General features: G+C 54.0%; 1 protein-coding gene across 3 annotated transcripts in view; it reads left to right on the top strand.

Annotated features, from left to right (window-relative positions):
* Window positions 1-22,449, top strand: part of DNAJC11 (DnaJ heat shock protein family (Hsp40) member C11) — a 39,791-nt gene extending 17,342 nt beyond the window's left edge. The window contains exons 4-16 of one of the 3 annotated variants that reach the window (XM_023747284.1): window positions 99-200; window positions 7,482-7,610; window positions 8,395-8,517; window positions 9,413-9,486; window positions 12,613-12,802; window positions 13,321-13,406; window positions 13,684-13,800; window positions 17,646-17,801; window positions 18,642-18,711; window positions 19,134-19,191; window positions 19,340-19,482; window positions 20,630-20,759; window positions 21,117-22,449. In XM_023747284.1, coding sequence (XP_023603052.1) covers window positions 99-200; window positions 7,482-7,610; window positions 8,395-8,517; window positions 9,413-9,486; window positions 12,613-12,802; window positions 13,321-13,406; window positions 13,684-13,800; window positions 17,646-17,801; window positions 18,642-18,711; window positions 19,134-19,191; window positions 19,340-19,482; window positions 20,630-20,759; window positions 21,117-21,142 — 1,404 coding nt within the window. In that variant the 3' untranslated portion in view covers window positions 21,143-22,449. Of the gene's footprint in view, window positions 1-98; window positions 201-7,480; window positions 7,611-8,394; window positions 8,518-9,412; window positions 9,487-12,612; window positions 12,803-13,320; window positions 13,407-13,683; window positions 13,801-17,645; window positions 17,802-18,641; window positions 18,712-19,133; window positions 19,192-19,339; window positions 19,483-20,629; window positions 20,760-21,116 lie in introns of all 3 variants that reach the window. The other 2 variants (XM_023747286.1, XM_023747285.1) reach the window with 2 other exon arrangements.
* Window positions 22,450-22,922: the final 473 nt, after the last annotated feature.

Here is a 22,922-nt window from a genome sequence, read left to right on the forward strand (position 1 = left end):
GAAGTCCTGGACTAGGGGTGCACAGCAGCTTAACGACGTGAGCTCTGGCTGTTTCCTCGCTTCCTGGGTCCCTAACTGCTCTCCCCTCGATCCCCTAGGTTGTGGAAAGGAGGAGAACGCCCGCCGAAATCAGAGAAGAATTTGAGCGGCTGCAGAGAGAGCGGGAAGAGAGGAGGCTGCAGCAGCGAACCAACCCCAAGGTGAGCCGCCCCGCCCGGGTGTGGAAGGCTGCAGCGCCCACCGAGGGCAGGTCAGCATCGTTAGGTGCTGGTGGTGTCAAAAGGAGTACCATGCAGAACAGCCTATGGGGGAGGGCAAAACCACTCCCCTGGGTCTCCCAGAAGCCAAGGAGACTCCGAGCAGAAACTCGGCTCGCTCTCTGCGACGTCTGTCTGGCCGTCCTGCGGAAGCCTTGACTGTGGAAATCAAGTTAGAGGCTGGTGTCGGGAAGGGAAGCACGAAGCACAATGAGCAACAGGCTCCTTGTGCCAATCAGGACTCGGAGAGCCGGGCGATGCGGAGGGGCTGGGCCGGTTCCCAGCTGCACCAAGCAGGGGCCCGTGCTCATCACCCAGGACAGCGGGGCCACGTCGCCAGTCCCCAGGCTGCTCTTAAGTGATGAGGTGACCTTTAACTCCATCAGGTCCCTGGCGGAGCTTATGTCATGTAATCAGTGACTCCCGAGTCTGGGTTACGTTTCAGGCCTGCATATGCATTCTTTTTCCTTTGATTTGTTGGGGAAGCAAATGGTTCCGAGTGCGTGCCCCAGCCCTGTGGCTAATGGCTACTTGCATGTGGCCCGATGATTCTGTCCCGCTGTTTAGCCAGGGGACTCCGCAGCCAGGCTCCGTCAGTGTGGCTGGGGTGGCCTGGCAGGCAGCCTGAACATCTGTGGCAAAGAGCAGGTGCGAGCTCACAGCTGGGGAGCACGGTGATGTGAACTTCTGGTCAAATACGTTCTAGAAGGTGGAAGGCCCTGCAGCATTGAAAGGACTGAAGGTTTAGAAACCTCCGTCTATTTGCGTCCCACCTTTCAGAGTGCAGAGCACATGCCAACCCTCTCCTTCCACCCCCTCCCCTCAGCTGTGGCTTCGGTGGTGCACTGTTGGCTCTGGGCGGGTGGCGTCGCTGCTGCATCAGCTCAGGGCGTGCGAGGTCGTCAGGAGGCTGAACACCTGGGTAGTGCCCTGAGCTGGTGGTCCCTTCGGCTCTCCCGGCTGGTGCTGGGCGGGTCTGGTTGAAAGGTCAGCATGGGCAGATGGAGGCGAGGGTGGAGGGCATGGGAGGGAGCCTGGCCGGAGCGGGCTGTGGCGCTGGTGTCTGCTGTTCTGGCTGGAGTTTTGCAGCATTTGGAGCAGGGAAGGGGGAAAGGACGTCCCAATAGCCTGAGCCCGTCCTGTGATGAAATCGCCATCTGGGTGTGCACAGTGATGGCGCTGGGATCTGTGTGAATGTGCCTCCGGGCCCTGCTCTGTGGAATGGGTGCAGCTGTGACCACTCCACCAGCAGGCCAGCGAGTGGGAAACCCCGGCACTTTGTCCCGCCTGGAACTGCCGCCAAGTCCGCAGGATGTCTTCTAACCAGCAGTTCTGAGCCATGACCAGACGCTGGCTCCACAGTGTTTTGAGGAGGGTTTCAAACTGGACCTTTGGTCCCATTTCTGAGTGTTCTGCTTTTCAAGGTGAGTGGAAAGGTTAAGAACATTCTTATCCTGAGAAGAAAGGGGTGATCTCTTTTAAGGAGACCATAGGAAGGAGGACCCTTCAGGCTCAGCACTGCCCCCCCGCCCCCGCTGACCCAGGAAGGATCACAGCTCGTGGGGATCGGCAGATGAGACAACATTCGTGAGCTGCCATCTGGAGCCAGATGGGTATTTCTCTCTGTTTCCTCAACAGGAGGCCGTTGGCAGGGGTTTTCAGTAGGATGTGCGTGCCAGGAACGGGGGGCATCGTACAGAAGTTCTGATCTGAAACTGATGGGCCCAGACAGAGCATTGGACCGTGTGTGGTTTCCTCACTCATGAAAGGAGCATATCTGCCCTGACTAGCACACCAGGTTGTTAAATGGTTGAGGAAAGAGGAGTAGATACTGAATTAGTAGAGCAAGGCGAGCTGCCACAGAAACGCAGAGGGTGCTGGGCCCAGCGAGGCTAGGGGCTGGGTTTTGTTTTAGTGTTTCGTGCAACACCGCAGGGGGAGCCCCTGGCTGGTCAGGCGGTTCCCTGGCCTGGGGCGCTGGGTGTGGGTGGGGTCGTGGATAGCACTGTGGGACAGGAATGAGTGGAACCCCAGCTCCAGTGTGTGGAACACGCACGCCTACGCTGGAGGCAGTGAGGTAGAGCTTCCGGGTTGGGGGTCAGATCCCGCCCTCCGGCCTTCACTCAGTTTCTCTCCCTGTGAAAGGGGGGTTTGCCATGAGGCCCACTGCTTGGGGTCAGAAGTCCTTAGTTTGATTGCCTCTAATCTCTGCCTTTGCTGTGGGAACAAACTCCTCTGTATTCCCAGCAGGGACAGGGTCCAGGGTCTCCTGGGTCGTCCACACTGATGGGAGCACCTGCCACCTCCCTCCGTCTCTGAGGTCTGTTTTGTTGGCGCACTCCGTCCCATCTCCTGCCTTAGAGAGACTAAGATCATCCAGTGGGCGGCTCAGTGCCGTCCTCATTCATCTTGGTTATTTCAGTTCCTTCTTTGGCAGCACCCACAAGTCTTGTCTCCAGGGACAGCAGCCTCTGTGAGGGTCTTTGAAGACAGACCTCAGGAGCCCTGAGGGACGGGTGCTGCCTTCCCGTGAACTGCCCGCAGCCCCCGACGCCGAGCCTGCGGGAGGACTCTGGGGAGCTTGATTGTGTGTCTCTGAGGGTAGAGCTGCTTCCTTTGTTGACCCTGTTGCGTAACAGTTTCATGGAGATTGTCCCAGTGTTTCCTGGACCGTCCCATTAGCCTCTCTGATTTTAAAAGGCCATCTTCTCAATGGTTCCTGTAATAGCTTAGAAACAGTTCAGCTCTATCAGAGAAAAAATTAAATCATGTATCAAGGAAGACATAGAACCATAAAAACACTTTTAAACCCCAAAATGTTTTCATAAAGATAGATGAGTACATTACTCAGTTATTTTGAAAGGATTTTTTAAAGATTTGTTTTGGTTGCCACGGCTAATGATTATAGCCATCGGAATGGCCTGTGGTTATGACTGCAGCTTGCTCGGTGGAAGCGATCCTGGTGTCATAAACCGACTCGGCTTCCGCAGGATCATCAGCGGAGGAAAAGCAGGCCAAACCCATCTGCTCGCTGTGCGCGGTGCAGGAGGGCCGTTTGCCGTATGCAGCGCTGGGCTGCGACTGAAATGGAAGAGATTGGGAAGCTGTCATTCAAAGAAAGGGACCGCGCGTGGCAAGTGCTGTGACATGGGGTGGAGCCTCTGCCGAGAGCGTGAGGGGCTGGAAAGGTGCTCAGACAGGGAGGCGTGGGGCACCGGAGGGTATGGCTGGGACCCAGTAGTTCTGAGAAACCTGTGAAGTTTGGTTTGGGCCTCCATGACATTGGGGAACCCGGGTTCTGCTTGGATCTCAGAATGCGTCTGGAGCCGGTGTCACCGGAGGCGCCACGGGTTCGTTCATCTGCTGTAATAAAGTGAGCGAGCGGCACGTCGCCTCTCAACGGAATTGCCTCTCGGGGTGGGATTTTCAATCAGTAAATTGCTGCTATTGAGATTGCATTTGACAGAAATTTCTCACATTATCCTTATGGCCACATAACAGAACATAAACATGGAAATGGTTCGGAATGGAACACGCCTGGCTGAAGGACAACTGACTACTCAGGGAGGGCTGACTCAGGCGTCATTTCCAACCTGCTCAGGCCTCTCGACCTGGGTAAAGGGCTCGAACTGGGCGGCCTCCCCTGGCCTGGCTGGGGCTTCCTCGCAGCCTGGCAGGCCCAGGGCACGTGGGTGTTCCGTGTGGGCCCGAGGCCCCCGTGGAGTCTGCCGTCACCTCCACTGACTTCTGTTGGGCAAAAGCAAGTCCTGGCCAGTGCAGAGCTGAGGAGAGGGCCCTGCCGGCGGGCGCCGTGGGACCCCGGCGAGGCTGCTTCGGTTCCGCTTCCACACTCACAGCTGTTTTCTGAGGAAGGGACAGGAAAGCCTTTTCTCCTTTCATAACATCGCCTGCCACCTTCATAAAAGTTGTGTTTCTATTTTAATCTCACGTTTCTGACATTTATTTGACTCTTCTCTGTACATCACAGTATTAATTGAGAAAATAGTGTCTTAATTCTAAATTTCTCCGTTCAGAACTTATAAATACTTTGGCCCACGTACTTTCCCGGGCATTGTCTTTTTGCCTCCACTCGGAGTATTTTTCTCTGACAGGTCTCTTATAAATTGTCTGTGATCTTGATGCCTCATCGAATTTAAATGGCACAGAACTGTAGGCTTTTTCAATCTTGTTCCATTCCAAGACAGAATATAAATTAAACTAATTAAAAATGACAGCTTCTCCAAAAGATTCTCACCAAAAGTTAAAATATTCCCTAATGCCACTGTGGAATTTCACAACGAAATCAATTGCTGGAGCTCTGATCATGTTATTTGTTTGGGTTTTCCCTCAAGAGATGAATTTCAGGGTATTCTCAGCGACAGGCCTTATGTTCAGTGATTGCAGTTTCTTCTTTTTTTCAGATATTTTTATCGATTTCAAAGAGAAAGGGAGAAGGGAGAAAGATAGAAACATCAATGATGAGAATCATTGATTGGCTAACTCCTGCACGCCCCCTACTGGGGGTCGAGCCCACAACTTCGGCATGTGTCCTTGACTGGAATCAAACGCAGGACCCTTCAGTCCGCAGGCCTTCGTTCTGTCCACTGAACTAAACCAGCTAGGGCAGTGATTGCCGTTCCTTACATGTTTTTATTTTTATTTTTTATATTTTAAATATTTTCATTGATTTCAGAGAGGAAGAAAGAGAGATAGAAACATCAATGATGAGAATTATTGGTCGGCTGCCTCCTGCATGCCCGCCCCCCACTGGGGACCAAGCCTGCAACCCGGTCACGTGCCCTTGACTGGAATCAAACCTGGGACCCTTCAGTCCGCAGGCCGACACTCTATCCACTGAGCCAAACCGGTTTCGGCTTATTTTTATTTTTTATATTTTAAATATTTTCATTGATTTCAGAGAGGAAAGGACTCAGACATGCCTACCACAGCCTGTAGTGCCAGACTGCAGGTCTTTTGTATTCGGAGTCAGCCTCACGAAAGACGACTGTCACTCTGAATCTACAGAAACGCTCCTGCAGTGTGACACTCGCAGCTGATTTCCAGAGGGGGGCTCGCAGCTGGTTCCGACAGGCGTGCACCGTCACACTGTGGCTAATTCCAAGAATGCCCTGCTCCGTGGGTTCCTTGCTTTAGTGAGAACATTTTACCATGATGCTGTACCTCCCAAAGCTGGTATTTGAGTCCAACCACAAAAATAGGTCTACATTCAGTGTGGGGCTTTTAGACCAAGTTTATAGGAGTGCGTCACCCTCAATAAGTCCAGTGATTACGAAGGTTGATAACTCGACTGGTTGTCTGTTTGAAGCATCTGATGGAGTTTGGGTGTCACATGCAGCCGTGGGGTCTCCTGCTAGAACCAGCACAGGAAGAGCGGGTCCGCTCTGGCCGGTGTGGCTCAGTAGGTAGAGCGTCGACCTGTGGACCGAAGGGCCCCGGGTTCAATTCCGGTCAAGGGCACGTGCCTGGGTTGCATTTTCAGTCCAACGTGCAGGAGGCAGCCAATCAATGATTCCCTCTCATCACTGATGTTTCTATCTCTTCCCCTCCCTTCCTCTCTGAAATCAATAAAAATATATTTTTTTTAAAAAGCGGTGGCTTCATCTTTCATTCCTGCGTCAAACTTTAGGGGGGAAAGTGAGTGCAGTTAACGGAGGAACGACCACGGGCTCTCCCTGAAGTCGTTGCACAGTTCCGTGAAACATGCCTGCGTTCTTAAAGAGCAGCTGGCGAGATGGGGGAGCTGCCTGAGCAAGCACGCGGGTTCATGTGTGCCGTCAGCACTGTGGGTGGTCAGTCCCGGGAAACAGTCAGCTTACCAAAGCTCAGTAGCTTTCTGGGGAAATGAAAACTTAGTACTTTTTTTTTAATCCTCACCTGAAGACATGCTTACTAAATTGTAGAGAGAAAGAGACAAAAACATTGATCAGTTAGTTGTCTTTCCATACACACCTGACCGTGGATCGAACCCGAAACCTAGGTATTGTGCCCTGACTGGGAATTGAACCTGCAGCCTTTTTTGGTGTACAGGATGATGCTCCAACCAACTGAGCCACGCCGGCAAGGCATACTTTTTTTTTTTTTTTTTTTTCTTTAACCTAGCTGGTTTGGCTCAGTGGATAGAGTGTTGGCCCGAGGAATGAAGGGTCCTGGGTTCAATTCCAGTCAAGAGCCTGTATCTTGGTTGCAGGCTCAATCCCTCGCCCTGGTCGGATCGCTCAGTTGGTTGGATTATCATCTGTACACCAAAAGGTTGCCAGGTTGATTCCTGATCGGGGTTCATACAGGAGGCAGCTTATCGGTGTTTCTCACCTCTTTCTTTCCCTTCCTCTCTCTCTCAAAAATAAATAAATATATATATATGTACACACACACACACACACACAAACATCGTGTGAGGATAATAAAAGATATGCCCATTTGAAAAGTCTTATGACAACAAAATAATAAACATTGATTTTCTGAGTAAGGAACATTTTTATCAGTCAGCAAAATTTTAACTTAGTACTTCTTGAGAATATGGTGTTCTGTTTCTCAAAACTTAATTCTCAAATTAATGTTCACAGGCGGAACAATTTTTCGTTTATTCAAAATTTGTTTGCACTTCTTTACCCTGGAAGGTATTTTTATGTTTTTAAGTAGTTTTGTGATGTAAGAATATTTACAAGAAAGTCTTTAATCTGTGTAGCTAGTTTCTAGGTTGTTTTATTAAATCTGGAGACAATCTGTTTAGAGCCATGCAGTGGGTCCTATTTGGTCCCTGGAAATCAAATTGTGTAGATTTTTTTTATTGATTGATTGATTTTAGATAGAAACATGGATTTGTTGTTCCACTTACGTGTGCATTCATTGGTTGATTCTTTTTTCTTTATTGATTAAAGTATTACATATGTGTCCTTATCCCCTCACCCCCCCCCATCAATTGACTCTTATATGTGTCCTGCCCGGGGATCGAACCCGCAGCTACATTGTGTGGATCTTAGTTCTTTCCCTAACACTCATCTTTGGATGCCCTTCACCTGCAGGCGACAGGCTTTCCGACTTGAAGTCGGTGGAGTTCCGCTGCTGCTTGCCCTGAGCTGTGACGTCCATGCTCCGTGGCTCATGGGGGGGTCCTGCTGGGACCCAGGGGCCGCGGCTGAAGGTAGTGCATTGTCTCCTTCCACGATGCCTCCCCTGTGCTGACTGCTCGCTTCTCTGCCCCAGGGGACCATCAGCGTCGGCATCGATGCCACTGACCTCTTCGATCGCTATGAGGAGGAGTACGAAGATGTGTCCGGCAGTGGCTTTCCGCAGATTGAAATTAACAAGATGCACATATCCCAGTCCATCGAGGTACAGCGCACAGACGCCCTGAGTGCAGCGGGCTGGGTTAACGAGGGAGTCTTCCTGGGGTTTTCTCACCTTTATTTAGGAAAGGATGCAGTGAGCCCCTGAGAAAAGAGAGCTGTAGCCCCAGCCTGTGTGTGACTGCAGCCCCAGTGCCGGCAGAGGCTGGGGATCTGCAGGGGCCTCTCTTTGGTCTAAGGGCTCAGGGCGTTCAGTCAGGAAGTGCAATGGCCTGGGAGCCAAGGTGATGGTGGTTCTGGGGGAGAGCAGACCTCGTGGGCAGTTCCAGGGACCGGTCCACACTCTCCTGTGCTGAAAACACAGTATTCAGCAGAGCCCTGGGGGCACTGAAATGTCGTCTGTCTGCCCACTATTTGGATGTGGCAGTGCCAGGCCAGTCTACTGAGGGTACAGTGGGTCTCTGCTTCTCATCTCATTTGTTCTCAAGCACATCAGCCCAGAACCTGAAGGCCTAGCTGTCGGCAGGGCCACGGGAAGGCACAGAGCACACTGCTGCCGTGGCCACACTGAAGGCCAGCACTGAGCTTGCTGCCTCCCTGGTTTTTTGACATTTGCCCATTAAAGCTTTTACAAGCCATGACCTTGGGGGCCACATGCAGTTCAAATGGCGAAGAGGGGAGAAGGGAAGCCTCCCTGCACCCCTGACTGACAGTGGGGTCACCTGCACTGGGCCTTGCTCTTACGAGGCGTTAGGCTAGTCCCTGGGGTGCTGCCCTGGGCACTTCCTGTTGCTTGGACTCCTCTGTCACCAGCACCTGTCATTTCCTAGGCACCCTTGACAGCGACGGACACAGCCATCCTCTCTGGAAGCCTCTCGACCCAGAATGGGAATGGAGGGGGCTCCATTAACTTCGCGCTCAGACGGGTCACCTCTGCGAAGGGATGGGGAGAGGTAAGCCCGTCAGCTGGTGGGCCATGTCTGTCCCAGAGACTGACTTTTGAACATTTACACTAAAAGCTGACCCTCCGATGACCTAGGTTGGCCTTATCGCTGTACAGGGTACCAGGTGTCAAACTTAACCAGGTAACTTCCAAGAGAAAAACGTCTCCGATCCGAGAGGGAACCCCGACTGCCGAACAGCTCAGTCAGGCCGGAGCAGCAGATTCCCGGAGACGCCCACTTCCAGAAAGCGAACCTCTGGAACTCGGCGGCTTTGTTCCCTTTAAGCAAAACCTGTAGGCTAGTTCGTTCCCCACACAGTCAGAAGGCAGTGCCCGGTCCACTGGTTGGCAGTCATTTAACAGCCAGCTCCACCGAGCAAATTGAACGGCACCAAATTAACATTGAAGAGTTGCCTTGAAAGTCACCCAGTCTAGTAAATGAGGCAGCCAGGGCTGGCAGCTTCCAGGCTGTGAGTCAGAACCGCTCATGGGTTTAACGTCAGGCCCCTGAGAACCATCGCCAGTCACCTGAGACCTGTGGGTGGCGAAGCTGAGCGGAATGGAAATGCGGATGGCCCTGCGAGGGCCGGGAGGACCCCACCGGACTGCACAGCAGGCGCTCTGCAGACATGGGGGCCAGTCTCCCCTGCCTCCCTGAGCTGGGGGGAGGTCGGAGCAGGTCTCCCTGGAGGGAGGGGCTCCTTTCTGAAACGCCTCAGTGGACAGGCATCACCGTCTGGCAGAGGCCAGGATGGGACAGTGAATCCGCAGCCCCTGCCTTGGGAGCCCTGCTGAGGCCGGTGCACGGCATCGGGTGGAGGAGTCCCAGCGGTGCCGGCCTGAGACCTGGGCTGCTGCTGGAGATGAACCACCTCTAACGCTTCTCTCTTTCCTTTTCTGAACAGTTAGAATTTGGAGCTGGGGATCTGCAGGGGCCTCTCTTTGGTCTAAAGCTGTTCCGTAACCTCACGCCCAGATGGTAAATATACAGAGATTAACCCTCTTTGAGGCCTTTGTGGATTGGAGAACAGAGGCTATGTGATCTCTTTGTCAAGGTCATCTGGATTTGCCGGCTGCCCTGTGGGTCACTAGGCAGGCGCTGAGGCTGTGCGAGTAGGGTGCACAGAGCCCTGGTGGGCCTGCTCTGCCCGGTGGTCTGCAGTCCTCTGGGGCTGTGAGGACCCCGAGACTGGGGAGAGGTGCCTTCATAGGGACATTGGTTAGCGTCTGACACATTCATGAGCTCGGGCACCATTTCTTTGTCCCCGAGAATGAGGGTAAAGCTCTGAAAGCGGCCCCGTGAGCAGTGGAGTTTGGGAGACCCCTGTCTGTGGAGCGAAGGCGCCAGAGCTTTAAGCCCTGGGGCCCTGGTGTCACACTCCTAAACTCCCTCCCTGTCCCTTCTGGAACAGCAGGGGTGTCCTCATCGCACTCACTCGGGGGTACTGTGAGCTCAGGTGAGGATGTAGGGGAAGGTAAACCAGCTCTTTCCTCGGGTGGTGACATGTAGCCCCAGGAGGCCTGGGATGGGAGCTCGCTCCAATGGGGTGGTGACGGCCACGCTGCAGGGGAGACCGGCCCTGCCCTGTGGTGTGTAGTGAAAGTAGCTCCGCAGGTCCATCCCACACGGAGCGGAAGGGGAGTGGGAGCTAGAGGACGTCACCGGGACAGGAGAAGAGCACAGTGTGGGAAGATGGGCGCGGCCTGGGCAGAGAACGCAGGGCGGGGCTCCAGGCTCCCGATATCCTATCAGTAGAACCCAGCTTCCCCCACCTCTGCTCTAGGACTTGGACCAGGGTCTGGGAAGGGGCAGGATTCATACTTTTGTTAACGTAAAAAATCATTGAAACCTGTAAAGAATTTTTGTGAGTTTGTTTGAGCCAAACTGTCACCATATGCCGGAAGCAGAGCCTCAACGAATTAAGATAATGCGCCGGAGAATGGCGGGTTACATCCGTATTTATACATTCCAATCAAAGGAGGGGCGTAGGTGGGTTTCATGAAATCCATTGGTGATAGACTAGAGAGGCGGGAGCAAGCAAAGTGGGGAAACCCTTGGGATTGGATAAAAAGTAAAATGATAGACACATTCTTAGGTGGGTGCAGGAACAATTAACATGATAATGAAGGAATTTGTGGCATTTGTCCTGGTGTCCAGCACATTAGGTTGTGCCCCAAGGGGTCCAGAAAAGTTACCCAGACATTTCAAGGGTGTGTTAAAAAAGACACATAGGCTTAGTTAAGGTAAAGGTTGACCTTGTTAGTGAAGATACCGGCCTAGGCTATAACTACCCACCATAACTGCTTTTAGTTAAAGTTTAATTTCAGACCATCCTTTGTGGTTACTGTAGGTCTCTGAGTTTGCAAAACTGCCATGCAGGCCTCCCCTGAGCTTGTCAGGTCAGCATGTGGCCCCTTCCGTCCACACTTTAACCAGAGCATCAGGTGAGCAGTGTCTATGTGCGTGTCTGCATGGCCCCGGCCTTGTCTGCCTAGGGTTGTCACCTCTGCCCCAACCCCCCATTTGAGCAAGCAGAGCAGGGCGTTCTGAAGATTGGACACGTGAGGAGACACTTGAAGAAAATCCATTAGCCATTTCGTCTAGTTGAGCCTCCAAATGTGCACAGAGTGGGCACCGGGGTCTAGGGCTGGCTCGTCGTCAGCTTTGCAGGTGCGGATACTCCAGCAGAGCCTCCAGGTCAGCAGACCTGAATGGAGATTCCTAACAAGGACCCTGGGTCGTCAGTGTGCGGGGTCAGCTCTGAGGGCGCCCTCATCCCAGCTCCGCTTCCCTGTGAGTCCAGATGAGTGATCAGAAGCGTTTTGTGTGGAATCGGCCCTAGAAAGGCAGCCATGTTCTGCGGAAGTTCTCGGTCTCTCCCAGGGTCTGTCTCTCTCTAGGACATGCTGGATGAAGATAAACAGGGTCTCGCTCTTTATATTTTGGTTTTTTTAAATGTCACTGTGTCACTCTGTCTTAAAGTCCAGGGGTGACTTTTCCCTCTCTTCCTGCTTCCTCCCCGGTGTGACTAAAGCAGAACACATAGCCTGTGGGTGTGACAGGAGGAGCTAAATGCCAGGGGAGGTTAGTTTGGGCCTGAGGAGGGCAGAGCTCGTTCACGTGGCTGTGGGGAGCCATTGGAAGCCTGTGAGAGGAGCGAGTGTGATCACAGTTACCACATTTGCTATTTTAATGGCAAAAGGGACGCCTCAGAGCTTGGGAAGAAGAGAGACACTAATTTAGGCAATCTAGTGCCTGCGGCTGGCTGCGAAGGCACCCTGTTTGCTCCCCTTTGAACACCTTCAGTCAAATGGTGTGAATGCCTTTGCTTCTGACATGAAATGCCCCTTTTTAACCAGAAGGTGGGGCTGGCTCCCCGGGAACAAGCTGCAGAGGCCTTTCCTGGAATGGCTTGCTGTGTGGGGTGCTGGCCTGAGGCGCAGCCTGCACCACACTTCATTGTGACACTGATGAGATGCTGCAGGAACTGGACTCCTGTGTGTCAGTCAGCCTGTGGGAAAGCTGGTTTCGTTATCCGTCGTGTAGCTTAACAGTCACAGGACCTACGGAGGACACTGAGGGAGGGCTCGGGCACCAGCTCCCAAGTAGCTTCAGTCCGTGGGCGGCCGTCAGCATCCCGTGGGCAGGCTTTGCATGCCTGGGCCCCCCGACATTCCGGCTGAATTGGTCTGGGTGGGCTCTGGGCAGTGGTTCTCAAACTGCTGCAGTGAGTCACCTGCAGCTTTGAACGCTCCACCCAGAACACCTGGCAGGAGACTCGAGGCGAGGCTGGTGTGCGGCTTCCCAGGCGATCCTGACTTGCGTGGGCCTGGCTTCCTGGCTCAGTGCCTCTCTGGGGGCTGAAGTGGGAATGGGTGGGATGGGGGGTGTAGATCAGCAGGGTGATAGTGGGAAGATTCCACTGAGTTGCCCTTTGTCTCCCTCTTACAATAGAGGCTCGGCCTCCTGCTCTCCGTGCCGGGGCCTGGCCGGGGGTCATGGGCGTGCTGTGAGCAGGGTCTTAGCAGGGAGGAAGGGGCTGGGAACAGCTGAGAGCCCACGTCATCCAAGACCTTTCTGTCTGTCGTGTGTGTCCCCCCCCAGCTTTGTGACGACCAACTGTGCGCTGCAGTTTTCGTCCCGGGGGATCCGGCCTGGCCTCACCACTGTCCTGGCTCGGAACCTGGACAAGAACACCGTGGGCTACCTGCAGTGGCGGTGGGGCATCCAGTCGGCCATGAACACGAGCATCGTTCGGGACACCAAAACCAGCCACTTGACCGTGGCCCTGCAGGTGAGGCACGTCAGCCCACTCCCTCAGCCCCGCTCCCTCAGCGTGCCCTTGGCAGCCCTGCCCGAATCTGAGCACCCAGGGAGCTCGGGGGCGGGTCCCTCTCGGGGGCTGAAATGCCATTGTTCTCAGGTTCCCAGGGTAGCTGTGTCCAGTATCCTAAAGCCGGGGGAGGGGAGCACCCCAGGTGGGCAGGTGACCCAGAGCAGAGCCGTGCACTCAGATGCCACTTTGGCTGGGCAGGGAAGTGAGACAGGCTCCCCCTCAGAGGCAGCTCTCACCAGCTGCTGCCATGCAGGCTCGGTGCTAGAAGTTATTCTCATGAGAAGGCAGAAAAGGGGGTTCATGTGAAATCTTGTGTGAATATTGGCTCCGGGTACATTTTCCCACCTCGTGGGGCTGCCAGGGGGTGGCCCTGCCGGAGGGGCCTGCCCGCCATGTGTGCCCAGCGGCCAGTCAAGGGTAGTGCCCTCCTGGCCACAGGTCCCAGCCACCGGCCATGTCTCTCCCTGTCTTCTCAGCTCGGAATCCCTCACTCCTTTGCCCTGATCAGCTATCAGCACAAATTCCAGGATGATGATCAGACTCGCGTGAAAGGCTCCCTGAAGTGAGTGCTGGCCCCTGACCCGGAGCCTGCCCACAGGGTCTACAGGGGGAGCTGGTTGGTGGAAGAGCCCGCTCTGTCCACCTGTCACATGTGACATTCTCAAGCGCCTCCTACTGAGAGGCAGTGGGATTCACTCCTGTGGGGGCCCAGGGGTTGAACTCTGACGACCAACTGTGTCCTGGCCTGGTTCTGTCCACTCCCTGTGGGTGGTGGCAGGGCGGGCGGCGGGTGCGGGGACCCACCCCTGTTGTGATGACGGTGCCATCTGCGCCCTCAGGGCAGGCTTCTTCGGGACGGTGGTGGAGTACGGGGCCGAGAGGAAGATCTCCAGGCACAGCGTGCTGGGGGCCGCTGTCAGCATCGGCGTCCCGCAGGGCGTTTCTCTCAAAGTCAAGTAAGTGGGACTCGGGTACCTGTGACCACAGGTCACCTGGCTTCTGTGCTCACCTGGGCTTTACCTACGGGAGGGATGAAACAGGTTTCACTTGCTAATGTTCTCAAAGGAGCGGTTGCCTCTTCTGTCTTTGGTGTTGAAGCAGATGTCAGGGAGCCCATGAACTCCCCCCTCAGTTAGTGAGGCCCGGCTTCCACGGTCTGCGTCTCTTGCTGCCCCTGCGTCCCTGGCGGCCTGGACACCTGGCCGGGTGCCGGCTCCATGCCCCCCTCACCGACACCACACGCTCCTCCAGCGTCCTCGGCAGCACAGGCAGCGGCGGTTGTCCCTCTGCACCGGTCCTCCCTGTCCCTCTGCTGCCTCTGGCTTTACCTGGCCAGTTGCTTCTGATCACACAGCCTGAGAAATGGCGCCTCGCGCTGCCCTCCTATGTGTGAGTGACTGGGAACCCTGATCGGCCTTCACACAGACACGGGTTGTTACAGTGCAAGGCCGCGGAGGCCGCCCTTCTGCGGAAGCCCAGGCACTGCCTCCGTGGGGGCAAAAGCCAGGTCTTGGGCCCCTGCGACCTGCTGTCTGGCTAATAAGTACTTCACTTTTCGAAGAACCAGATTGTGGCTTTGCTCATTTTCTCTACTGTTGACCTGTTTTCTGATTCACTGATTTCTGATTTTATTTCCTTTCTACTTATTTTGTTTTAATTGGCTCTTCTTTTTCCATCTTTTTAAGGTCAAGCCTTGGATTATTAATTTTAGACTTCTCTTTTGTTGTTAATCCTCACATATTTTCATTGACTTTTTTTTTTTAGAGAGACGGGAAGGGAGGGAGGGAGGGAGACACATCGATGTGAGAGAGACGTCCATGCTGATGCCTGCGTCAGTCGTGTGCTTTCGGTCGCTGTGCAGCATCACGTTGTGTAGATGTCCGCAGTCGGTTTGTCCATCAGTTTAGAGATGTTTCCATTGGCTCAGTGATGAGCATCGACCTATGAACCAGGAGGTCACGGTTTGATTCCCCGTCAAGGGCACATGCCCGGACTCCGGGCTCCATCCCTAGTGTTGAGGGGTGTGCAGGAGGCAGCCAATCAATGATTCTCTCTCATCATTGATGTTTCTATCTCTCCCTTCCTTTCTGAAATCAATACAAATACATATTTTTTTAAGAAGTCGTTTCCATTATTTACAGTTTTTGATGACTACAAAGCCCATATAGGCATTCACGCGTAGGCTTTGTGTGAACAGTGAGTTTTGATTTCTCTTGGGTGAACAGTAGGAGTAGCTGCTGAGGCCTCTGGGAGGTGTGTGCTTACTTTACACCAGTCCCAGCCTCTTCCGAAGCGGGGGTTTTACTTTACTTTCCCAGCAGCAGCACGAGCGTTCCAGTTGCTCCGCTTCCTCACTAGCCTTTGGATACGGTCTTAATTTTGCCTATTTGAGTGGGTGTATAAGTATATCCTGCTATGGGGTTTTTTGTGGGGTTTTTTAAATATCTTTTTATTGATTTTGGGGCGGGGGGGAGGGAGAGGGAGCGGGAGAGGGAGAGAGAGAGAGAGAGAGAGAGAGAGAGAGAGACAATCATCGATTGGCTGCCTCCTGCACGCCCCCTACTGGAGATCAAGGCTGCAACCCAGGCACGTGCCCTTGACTGGAATCGAACCCTTCAGTCCACAGGCCGACTGGCGCTCTATCCCCTGAGCCACACCAGCCAGGGCTCCTGTTAGGGTTTTGATTTTCCTAATATCTAACGATGGCGAGTCGAGCATCTTTTCATGTGCATATTTGCCATCCGTGTATCTTTCTTTAATCTTCATTCTCGCCGAAACCGGTTTGGCTCAGTGGATAGAGCGTCGGCCTGCGGACTGAAAGGTCCCAGGTTCGATTCCGGTCAAGGGCATGTACCTGGGTTGCGGGCACATCCCCAGTGGGAGATGTGCAGGAGGCAGCTGATCGATGTTTCTCTCCCATCGATGTTTCTAACTATCTATCTCTCTCCCTTCCTCTCTGTAAAAAATCAATAAAATATATAAAAAAAAAATCTTCATTCTTGAAAGTATTACAGATGTTCCCTTTTTCCCCCACTGACCCCCTCTAGACCCCCCACCCCTGCCCCAGGCCAGTGAAGTCTGTTTAAACCAGGGGTCCTCAAACTTTTTAAACAGGGGGCCAGTTCACTGTCCCTCAGACCGTTGGAGGGCTGGACTATAGTTTAAAAAAAAACTATGAACAAATTCCTATGCACACTGCACATATCTTATTTTGAAGTAAAAAAAACAAAACGGGAACAAATACAATATTTGTATTTGCATGTGGCCCTCGGGCCGTAGTTTGAGGACCCCTGGTTTAAACCCTTTGTCTGGTTTCTTATTGGTTTGTCTGGGTTATTTTTGAGTTTTGAGTGTTCTTTTTCTGGAGCTACTTTTATTTTTGAAGGGTGTTGTCCTGGACATAGAATTCAGGGTTTTCTCTCAGCGCTCGAAAGGTGATGTTCTGCTTGTCTCCTGGCCTCAGAGTCTCTGATGGAACTCGTTCACCACTGGGACCTGCGTATAATGTCTGTTTTTCTGGCTCCTGCACTTTTGTTTTGCTTCTGTTTTTCAGCAGTTTGGCTGCGATGTACTCGGTGTGGCTTTGGTGTGTCTCTGCTGCTTGGCTTTGGTAAACCTTATGCATTTGTAAACTTAGGTGCTACGTCACATTTGGTATTTTTAGGCCATTAAGTCTTCAAATGCTTATTCCTGCCTCGTTCTCTCTGCTCTCTGGGCCCTAATGACTTGTGTATTAGATCTCTCTCTCTCTCTCTTTTTTTTAAGAGAGTGGAAGGGAGGGGAAGAGAGAGAAAAACATTGGTGTGAAAGAGCCACATTGATTGGTTGTCTCCTACCCGTGCCCCAACAGGGCCTGGGGATCAAGCCTGCAACCGAGGTATGTCCCTTTGACCGGAATCAAACCTGCGACCCTTCCGCCCGCAGGCCAGTGCTCTATCCACTGAACCACACCGGCGAGAGCTGTATTAGATCTCCTGCTGTTCCCGGCGGGTTCCTGAGGCTCTGCCCATTTGGCTTCAGTCCTTTCTCTCTTTGTTCCGCCCACTGAATAGTTTCTGTTGGTCCATTTACAAGGACACTGGCTCTTCTCCTCAACTGGAGTCCGCTGTTGGGCCCAGGAGCCGCCCAATGAATGTGGGTGCTGTGAGCGTAGTTAAAACTTAAACCCTCACCTGTGCCCGAGCTGGTTTGCTCAGTGGATAGAGCGGCGGCCTGCAGACTGCAGGGTCTCAGGTCCAGTCCACTCAAGGGCCGTGTGCGGGAGGCAACCAGTTTTAGCCAGTCAGGTGGTACAGATGAGAGGTGCCCTTAGGCTAAAAGCTGGGGGACAGGAAACCGGCTCCATTCTCCCAGCGCCAGCCTCTTTTGCCCTCTCGAACCTGACCGTCTACCTGAGGGATGATCGGCCCAGTGCGAGCTGCTCAGCCGTTGCTGGAAGCAGAGCCTCCTTAGCTTGCTCACTTCGGGTGTCTGCACACACTCGGACCGGTGGACGGAGGGCCGAGATGTGGCGCTGTCCCCAGGACACTGGGAGGAGTGTCCACTCCTGCCTCCTAAGGCCACACCTGCTCTGGTCAAGCGTTAGTCTGTGGCTTTGCCCTTGAGGTCAGCAGGCGCTGGCTTCCTTCTGTCACATTCACCAAGTCCCGCAGCTAAGCTTTGGACTGGGGTCCCGCACAGGAGAGGGGTTCCTCCCGCCTGGCGTTCGGGGTCTCAGAGGCTCTCTCCCTGGGGCCGAGACCCCGCACCGTCCCTGGAAACCTGACTCACCTTCCATGTGCTGTTTTGTTTTTGTTTTCAGATTAAACAGGGCCAGTCAGACTTACTTCTTCCCTATTCATTTGACGGATCAGCTTCTTCCCAGCGCCGTGTTCTACGCCACCGTGGGGCCCCTCGTGGTCTACTTCGCTATGCACCGTCTCATCATCAAGCCGTACCTCAGGGCTCAGAAGGAGAGGTGAGTTTCAAATGGTCACGGGACGTCACTAAACAACTCTGTGCCTCAGTTTCCTCGACTTTCCAATGGAGATGATACTAATAGGACCCACCCCACATTTCTATCAGGAAAAATATTTAATATGTGCAAAATGCTTAGCATGGGTCCAAAATAAGTCGTCAGTAAGTGTTAGCTATTCTAGAAGTGCTGTTCTTATCCTTTGTCATTCATTCCTACTTTCAGAAAGGACTAGATGGTTTACAAAATTGTTGAGACTTTAAACCAGGGGTTGGGAACGTCTAGCCCACAGCCCATGCAAGGCCCTCGAAGTCATTTGGTCTGGCCTGCTGAGGCTTGAAGGGGGCCTTCATCAGGGAGGTCAGGGTCCTGACTTCCCGGGAGGCTTGAGGCTGAAACAGCATGTGCTGGGTCGAGGCTTCTAACGGGACAGGTGTGTGCTGCCCGGGTCCCTGAGCGTGGCCGAGGGGAGCGTGTATGTATGGATCTGAAGGCGTGTGCGAGTCCTTCCCAGAACGTCATGTGCTAATCCCCGAAGGGTGGCGTCTCCTGTGATGCACCCGCTCTGACCTCCCACGTCCCTGAGTCACTTCAGCTGAGTCTTCTCTCCACGGGGACTGGCAGTGGGTTTCCTGTTTGCTCCGGCGAGGAGGCGGGGAGCCATCCGGGGACACGGCGAAAGCTGCACGGGCCTCTGACAAACAGATTTGCCTGAGATTGTCTGGGAAATATTTTTAAAGTTCTAGGACTAGGAATGCGATAAGATCACAGACTGTTTGCTGGGCACAGGTCCAACAAGGGGTAACACCACGCTAATGTGTGGCTGTGTTTTTGTCGCATAAGGGAATTGGAAAAGCAAAGGGAAAACACAGCTACCGACATCCTGCAGAAGAAGCAAGAGGCAGAAGCTGCGGTGAGTGCCGTCGGTCCCCCGACGTCCTTCTGCTTTCTGTGCTCCGAGCGCTGCGTGCAGCACACACTCTCCTCTGGCCTCCGGGCCCCGGGTCCTTCACTCGGTCTGTCCTCAGGCCTGGGCTCGGGCTGCTTCCCGCAGCTGCACTCGCACTGCAGTCTTTATATCGCCACTGGCGTGTGCTTCCGGGAGCTGCAGGCTCAGTTCCAAGGATGAGACTTGTAGCCAGGTGTTGTTTTCACGTGGTGGGTAGTGCCCCCTCTCCCTTCCCCTCACGTGACTTGTTTTTACGTGACGTAACAGAGACGTCCAGGATAAGTGACCGTACTGCTTGGTCCCTGTGGACAGGGGAGGCTGTGTCTCTGAACAAAGAGGTGGAGCCCGGCGAGGGCCCTGATGGCCGCCTGCCCCGTTCTTTGCAGGTTCGGTTGATGCAGGAATCTGTCCGAAGAATAATCGAGGCAGAAGAATCCAGAATGGGTGAGAAGGCATGGCCTCTCTTGGGACAGGGTGGGCGAGGGGGATCTCAAAGGAGCACCCTGCTCCTGCAGTCCAGCTGCGGGTGGACGGGAGTGAGGGTGTCAGCCGGCCCCTCCCCGCCACACACTCTGACTGAACCCGTCCTCAGGCCTCATCATCGTCAACGCCTGGTACGGGAAGTTCGTCAACGACAAGAGCAGGAAGAGTGAGAAGGTGAAGGTGATTGACGTGACGGTGCCCCTGCAGTGCCTGGTGAAGGACTCGAAGCTCATCCTCACAGAGGCCTCCAAGGTACAGCGCCAGGCCCCACAGGACTCAGACAGAAAGGCTTCTGGGGACAGTGGCCACTGGGAATGGCCATATGACCATTTCATCGCATCAGAGTCCTGCCCAATCTCATACCCAAGTTATGTCCACGTTGGAGCAATTTACTTCATGCTTTCATCCATCCATTCACTCAGCAAGTATTTACTAAGCACCTACTATGTGCCAGTCACAGCAAACAAAACCCCTCTGCTCCCTTTCAGGGGCCCCCAGCATTTGCGGTCTCCCTCCTTTCCCCGGTGCATTACCTTGGCCTTTCCCTCTCCTGAGCTCCAAGGGCCCTTCCTTTGCTTCTGTCACGTGTTTCCTGAGCCTGCAGAGGCCATACCTCTGAGCTTTCTAAATGAGCTTTCTCTTAGAATTTGAAAAACAAAACAAAATGTACATCCTGCCTTCGTGGAGCTTGCCTGCGGCTTACTGCTCGCCTTGTGCCAGAGGCGTGTGAGGCCACCTAGCACAGCTGAAGCTCACGCTGGAGCCTGGGGTGTGGACAATGAAATTGAATTAAAGTTCAGATTCCCACCCTGGCCTGTGTAACGCAGTGGTTAGGGCATCAGCCTGCACACCGGAGGGTCGTGGGTTTGATTCTCGGTCAAGAGCACGGACCTGGGTTGCAGGTTCAATAATTAGTCCTGGTCCTGGTCAGGGTGTGTGTGGGAGGCAACCAACCGATGTGTCTCTCTCATATCGATGTTCCCTCTCTCTCTCTCTCTCTCTCTCTCTCTTACCCTCCCCCCTCCCTCCCACCCTCTCTAAAATCAGTGGGAAGGATATCCTCTGGGGAGGATTAACAAAATGCGTATCTCTATAAAGTGCAGGTGCACTCAAGGCCAAGAGCTCCTAGGCCCCTGAGACGCCTTCCAGTGTGTCTGTCTTGGTGGGGCTTCCGTGACAATAGTGGTGTATTTGGGGGGCGTGGCATGTTGAGAGGGAGGCTAGGACTAAATAGGCAGTTTTTTCAAATTCTCATTTCTTTCTCCTCAAGTGGCCAAGTGTGCGCCTTCCGAGGGAAGAAGGCCCTTCCGAGGGCGGCCTGCAGCGGGGGAGCAGGCGGTGGGCGTGTGCATTTAGACACCTGTCTCGGGCCCCCCTCGAATCAGGGTCTCTGTTCCAGGCTGGGCTGCCCGGGTTCTACGACCCGTGTGTGGGCGAGGAGAAGAGCCTGAAAGTGCTCTACCAGTTCCGGGGCGTCCTGCACCAGGTGATGGCGCTGGACAGCGAGGCACTCAGGATACCCAAGCAGTGTGAGTAGCTGCCCCGTGCAGGGACGGGAGAGGCCCTCCACTATGACGGGGACCGGGACATCCATGTGGAGCCACAGCCACCTGCCCACCCTTTCCGCCTGGGAGCACACGGGTGTGGGCGACTCCCTCGGGCCTGGGATGCGCTGCCCTGGGGGTCGGTCTTTCTCAGGTGGAATGACAGGGAGCGCTTTCCTTGAACTGCAGCTCAGGTGGCAGGGTATGAAGCAAACCCAGCTGTTCCTTTACGTTCCAGAATCATCCGCCGGGCCTCGGGTCTGCTGGTGGCTGCACCCGAGTAGAGGCAGGCTGTGGAAACAGTTGCCTTTTGCTGCACCGAGTCTGTCTTTTCTCTTGCAGCTCACAGGATCGATACAGATGGATAAACTGCTTGAGAAAAAGAATTACAGGAGGCTGCAAAGATCTTTTCCTGGGCGTCTATAAATTTGGAAGCAGGGAAACCCAGACGTCACAAGTTCATTTTATATTATTCCTAACGAGGTGGTACCGTATCAATTATGTGAAGGGACACAGACACCCTGCTTTTGTGGGTGCTGTAGGCAGACTGAGGCAGCCCTGCCAGGACCAGAACCTCAGCACAGCCGTGTCTGTTTCCCAAGGATCATGTGCCCGAGGGAAGGGCCCTGGGCCCCGGGCGCCACCCCATCGTTCTTGGTCTGTGAGGAGGTCGCCGTGGAACATCTGCCCTCACACAGGACCGGGACTGCCTTTCCTGACACCACCCTGACCTGGAAAGGAAGGAAAGAACAGTCTGCAGCCAAGCGAGCATCTGGGTGGTCGACTTGCGGAAACCGCCTTTTCCTGCTGAATATGGAGGAGCGTGGGTTTATAAATCTGCTTTTTATCTGAGAACAAATGGCTTGGGAAATTAATTAGTCTCTTCTGTCCTCCCAGAACTTCTCCAATCATTCCACTGGCACCTGGCTTGGGCCAGAGCAGTGACCTCTGTCCCCAGGCCCATCCCTGTCACGGTCACTTCCTTCCAGGACCTGCCCCCATCCTCGTGGGAAAAGGCGGTGCCCGCCCACCCCATCCCATGGCTCAGCCTGACCTGCTGGTGCCCCACACCACGGTGCAGTGTTGGAGTGAAGAGGGTCGGGGCAAAGGGGAAGCATAGAGGGGCCTAGAGCACCCGCCTCAGACTGCCAAAGCCGCCCGAGCAGCTCCCAGGCCTGCGCCTCGCCCGCGCGGCCAGCAGGTGGCGCGGCTGCTCTGCACACCCGTCTGGCCCAGCTCCCTCAGGAGACGCCTTCCTGGGAGTCTGCTCCCCAGACCTCCTTCCTCTCTACCCTCTTTGGTGTAGGAGCCAGGAAACTGCCGAGCAGCCGGGTCTGTTACCTGTCATGAGAGGCCTGTGGGCGGTGGTTCCGACAGCTTCAGGCTTCACCTGGCACTGGTACCAGTGGAATCGCTAATAACCCCTCCCTGCCGTTCCTCCAGTTTTTACAAACAATTCAGATTTCCAACCCTGTAATATTTATCTCCATTTAAAAAGTCCTCTGAGCTGCTGCTCTGGTTGTGAATCGTGCAATAAGCGTTGCGTGTATCGAGTCTGACTTTGGACCCACCCCGTTCCCTCCGGGCAGGTGGCTCCTCTGGACACCAACTCTTCCTTCTGCCTGAAGGGACTGCAGGAGGCCTCTCTCCACAATAAACCTTCTGAAAGCGGGGAGTGTGGCGTGCGTCTGTGCCCTGTGGAGTGAGCAGAGGGAGGGAGGTGCCCCCTCAAAGGCTGTCCCTCCCAAGCGTCACTGTCCAACTCGCGTCCAACCCTGCGGTGGCCCTGGGAGATAGGCCTGTTTTCCGCACTAGGCGGGACCGGAGGCAGAGTCCAGGGCTAGGGACTCCCTTAGGCGAGGTTGCTTGCTTCTTTTCATTTTTACTAAAACCACCTTTTTTTATAGTCAAAGGTGGTCATGACCTGCCTGCTCTTCAGCGGGAGACAGGAAGTCAGTCTTCACAGCATCACCAAAGCGAGCAGGAGCGAGAACTTCAAACTAGTGTTTGTTTTGATTTTTTAAGTTTAAAAAAAAAAGTTTATTATTGACTTTTAGAGGGGGAGGTAGAGAGAAACATCAATCAATGTGAGAGCAAAACAAGGATCTGATGCCTCCCACAGGACCCCTCCCAGGGATCAAACCAGCA

This window comes from Myotis lucifugus, unplaced genomic scaffold (assembly GCF_000147115.1).
Source record: "Myotis lucifugus unplaced genomic scaffold, Myoluc2.0 scaffold_829, whole genome shotgun sequence".
NCBI lineage: Eukaryota > Metazoa > Chordata > Mammalia > Chiroptera > Vespertilionidae > Myotis > Myotis lucifugus.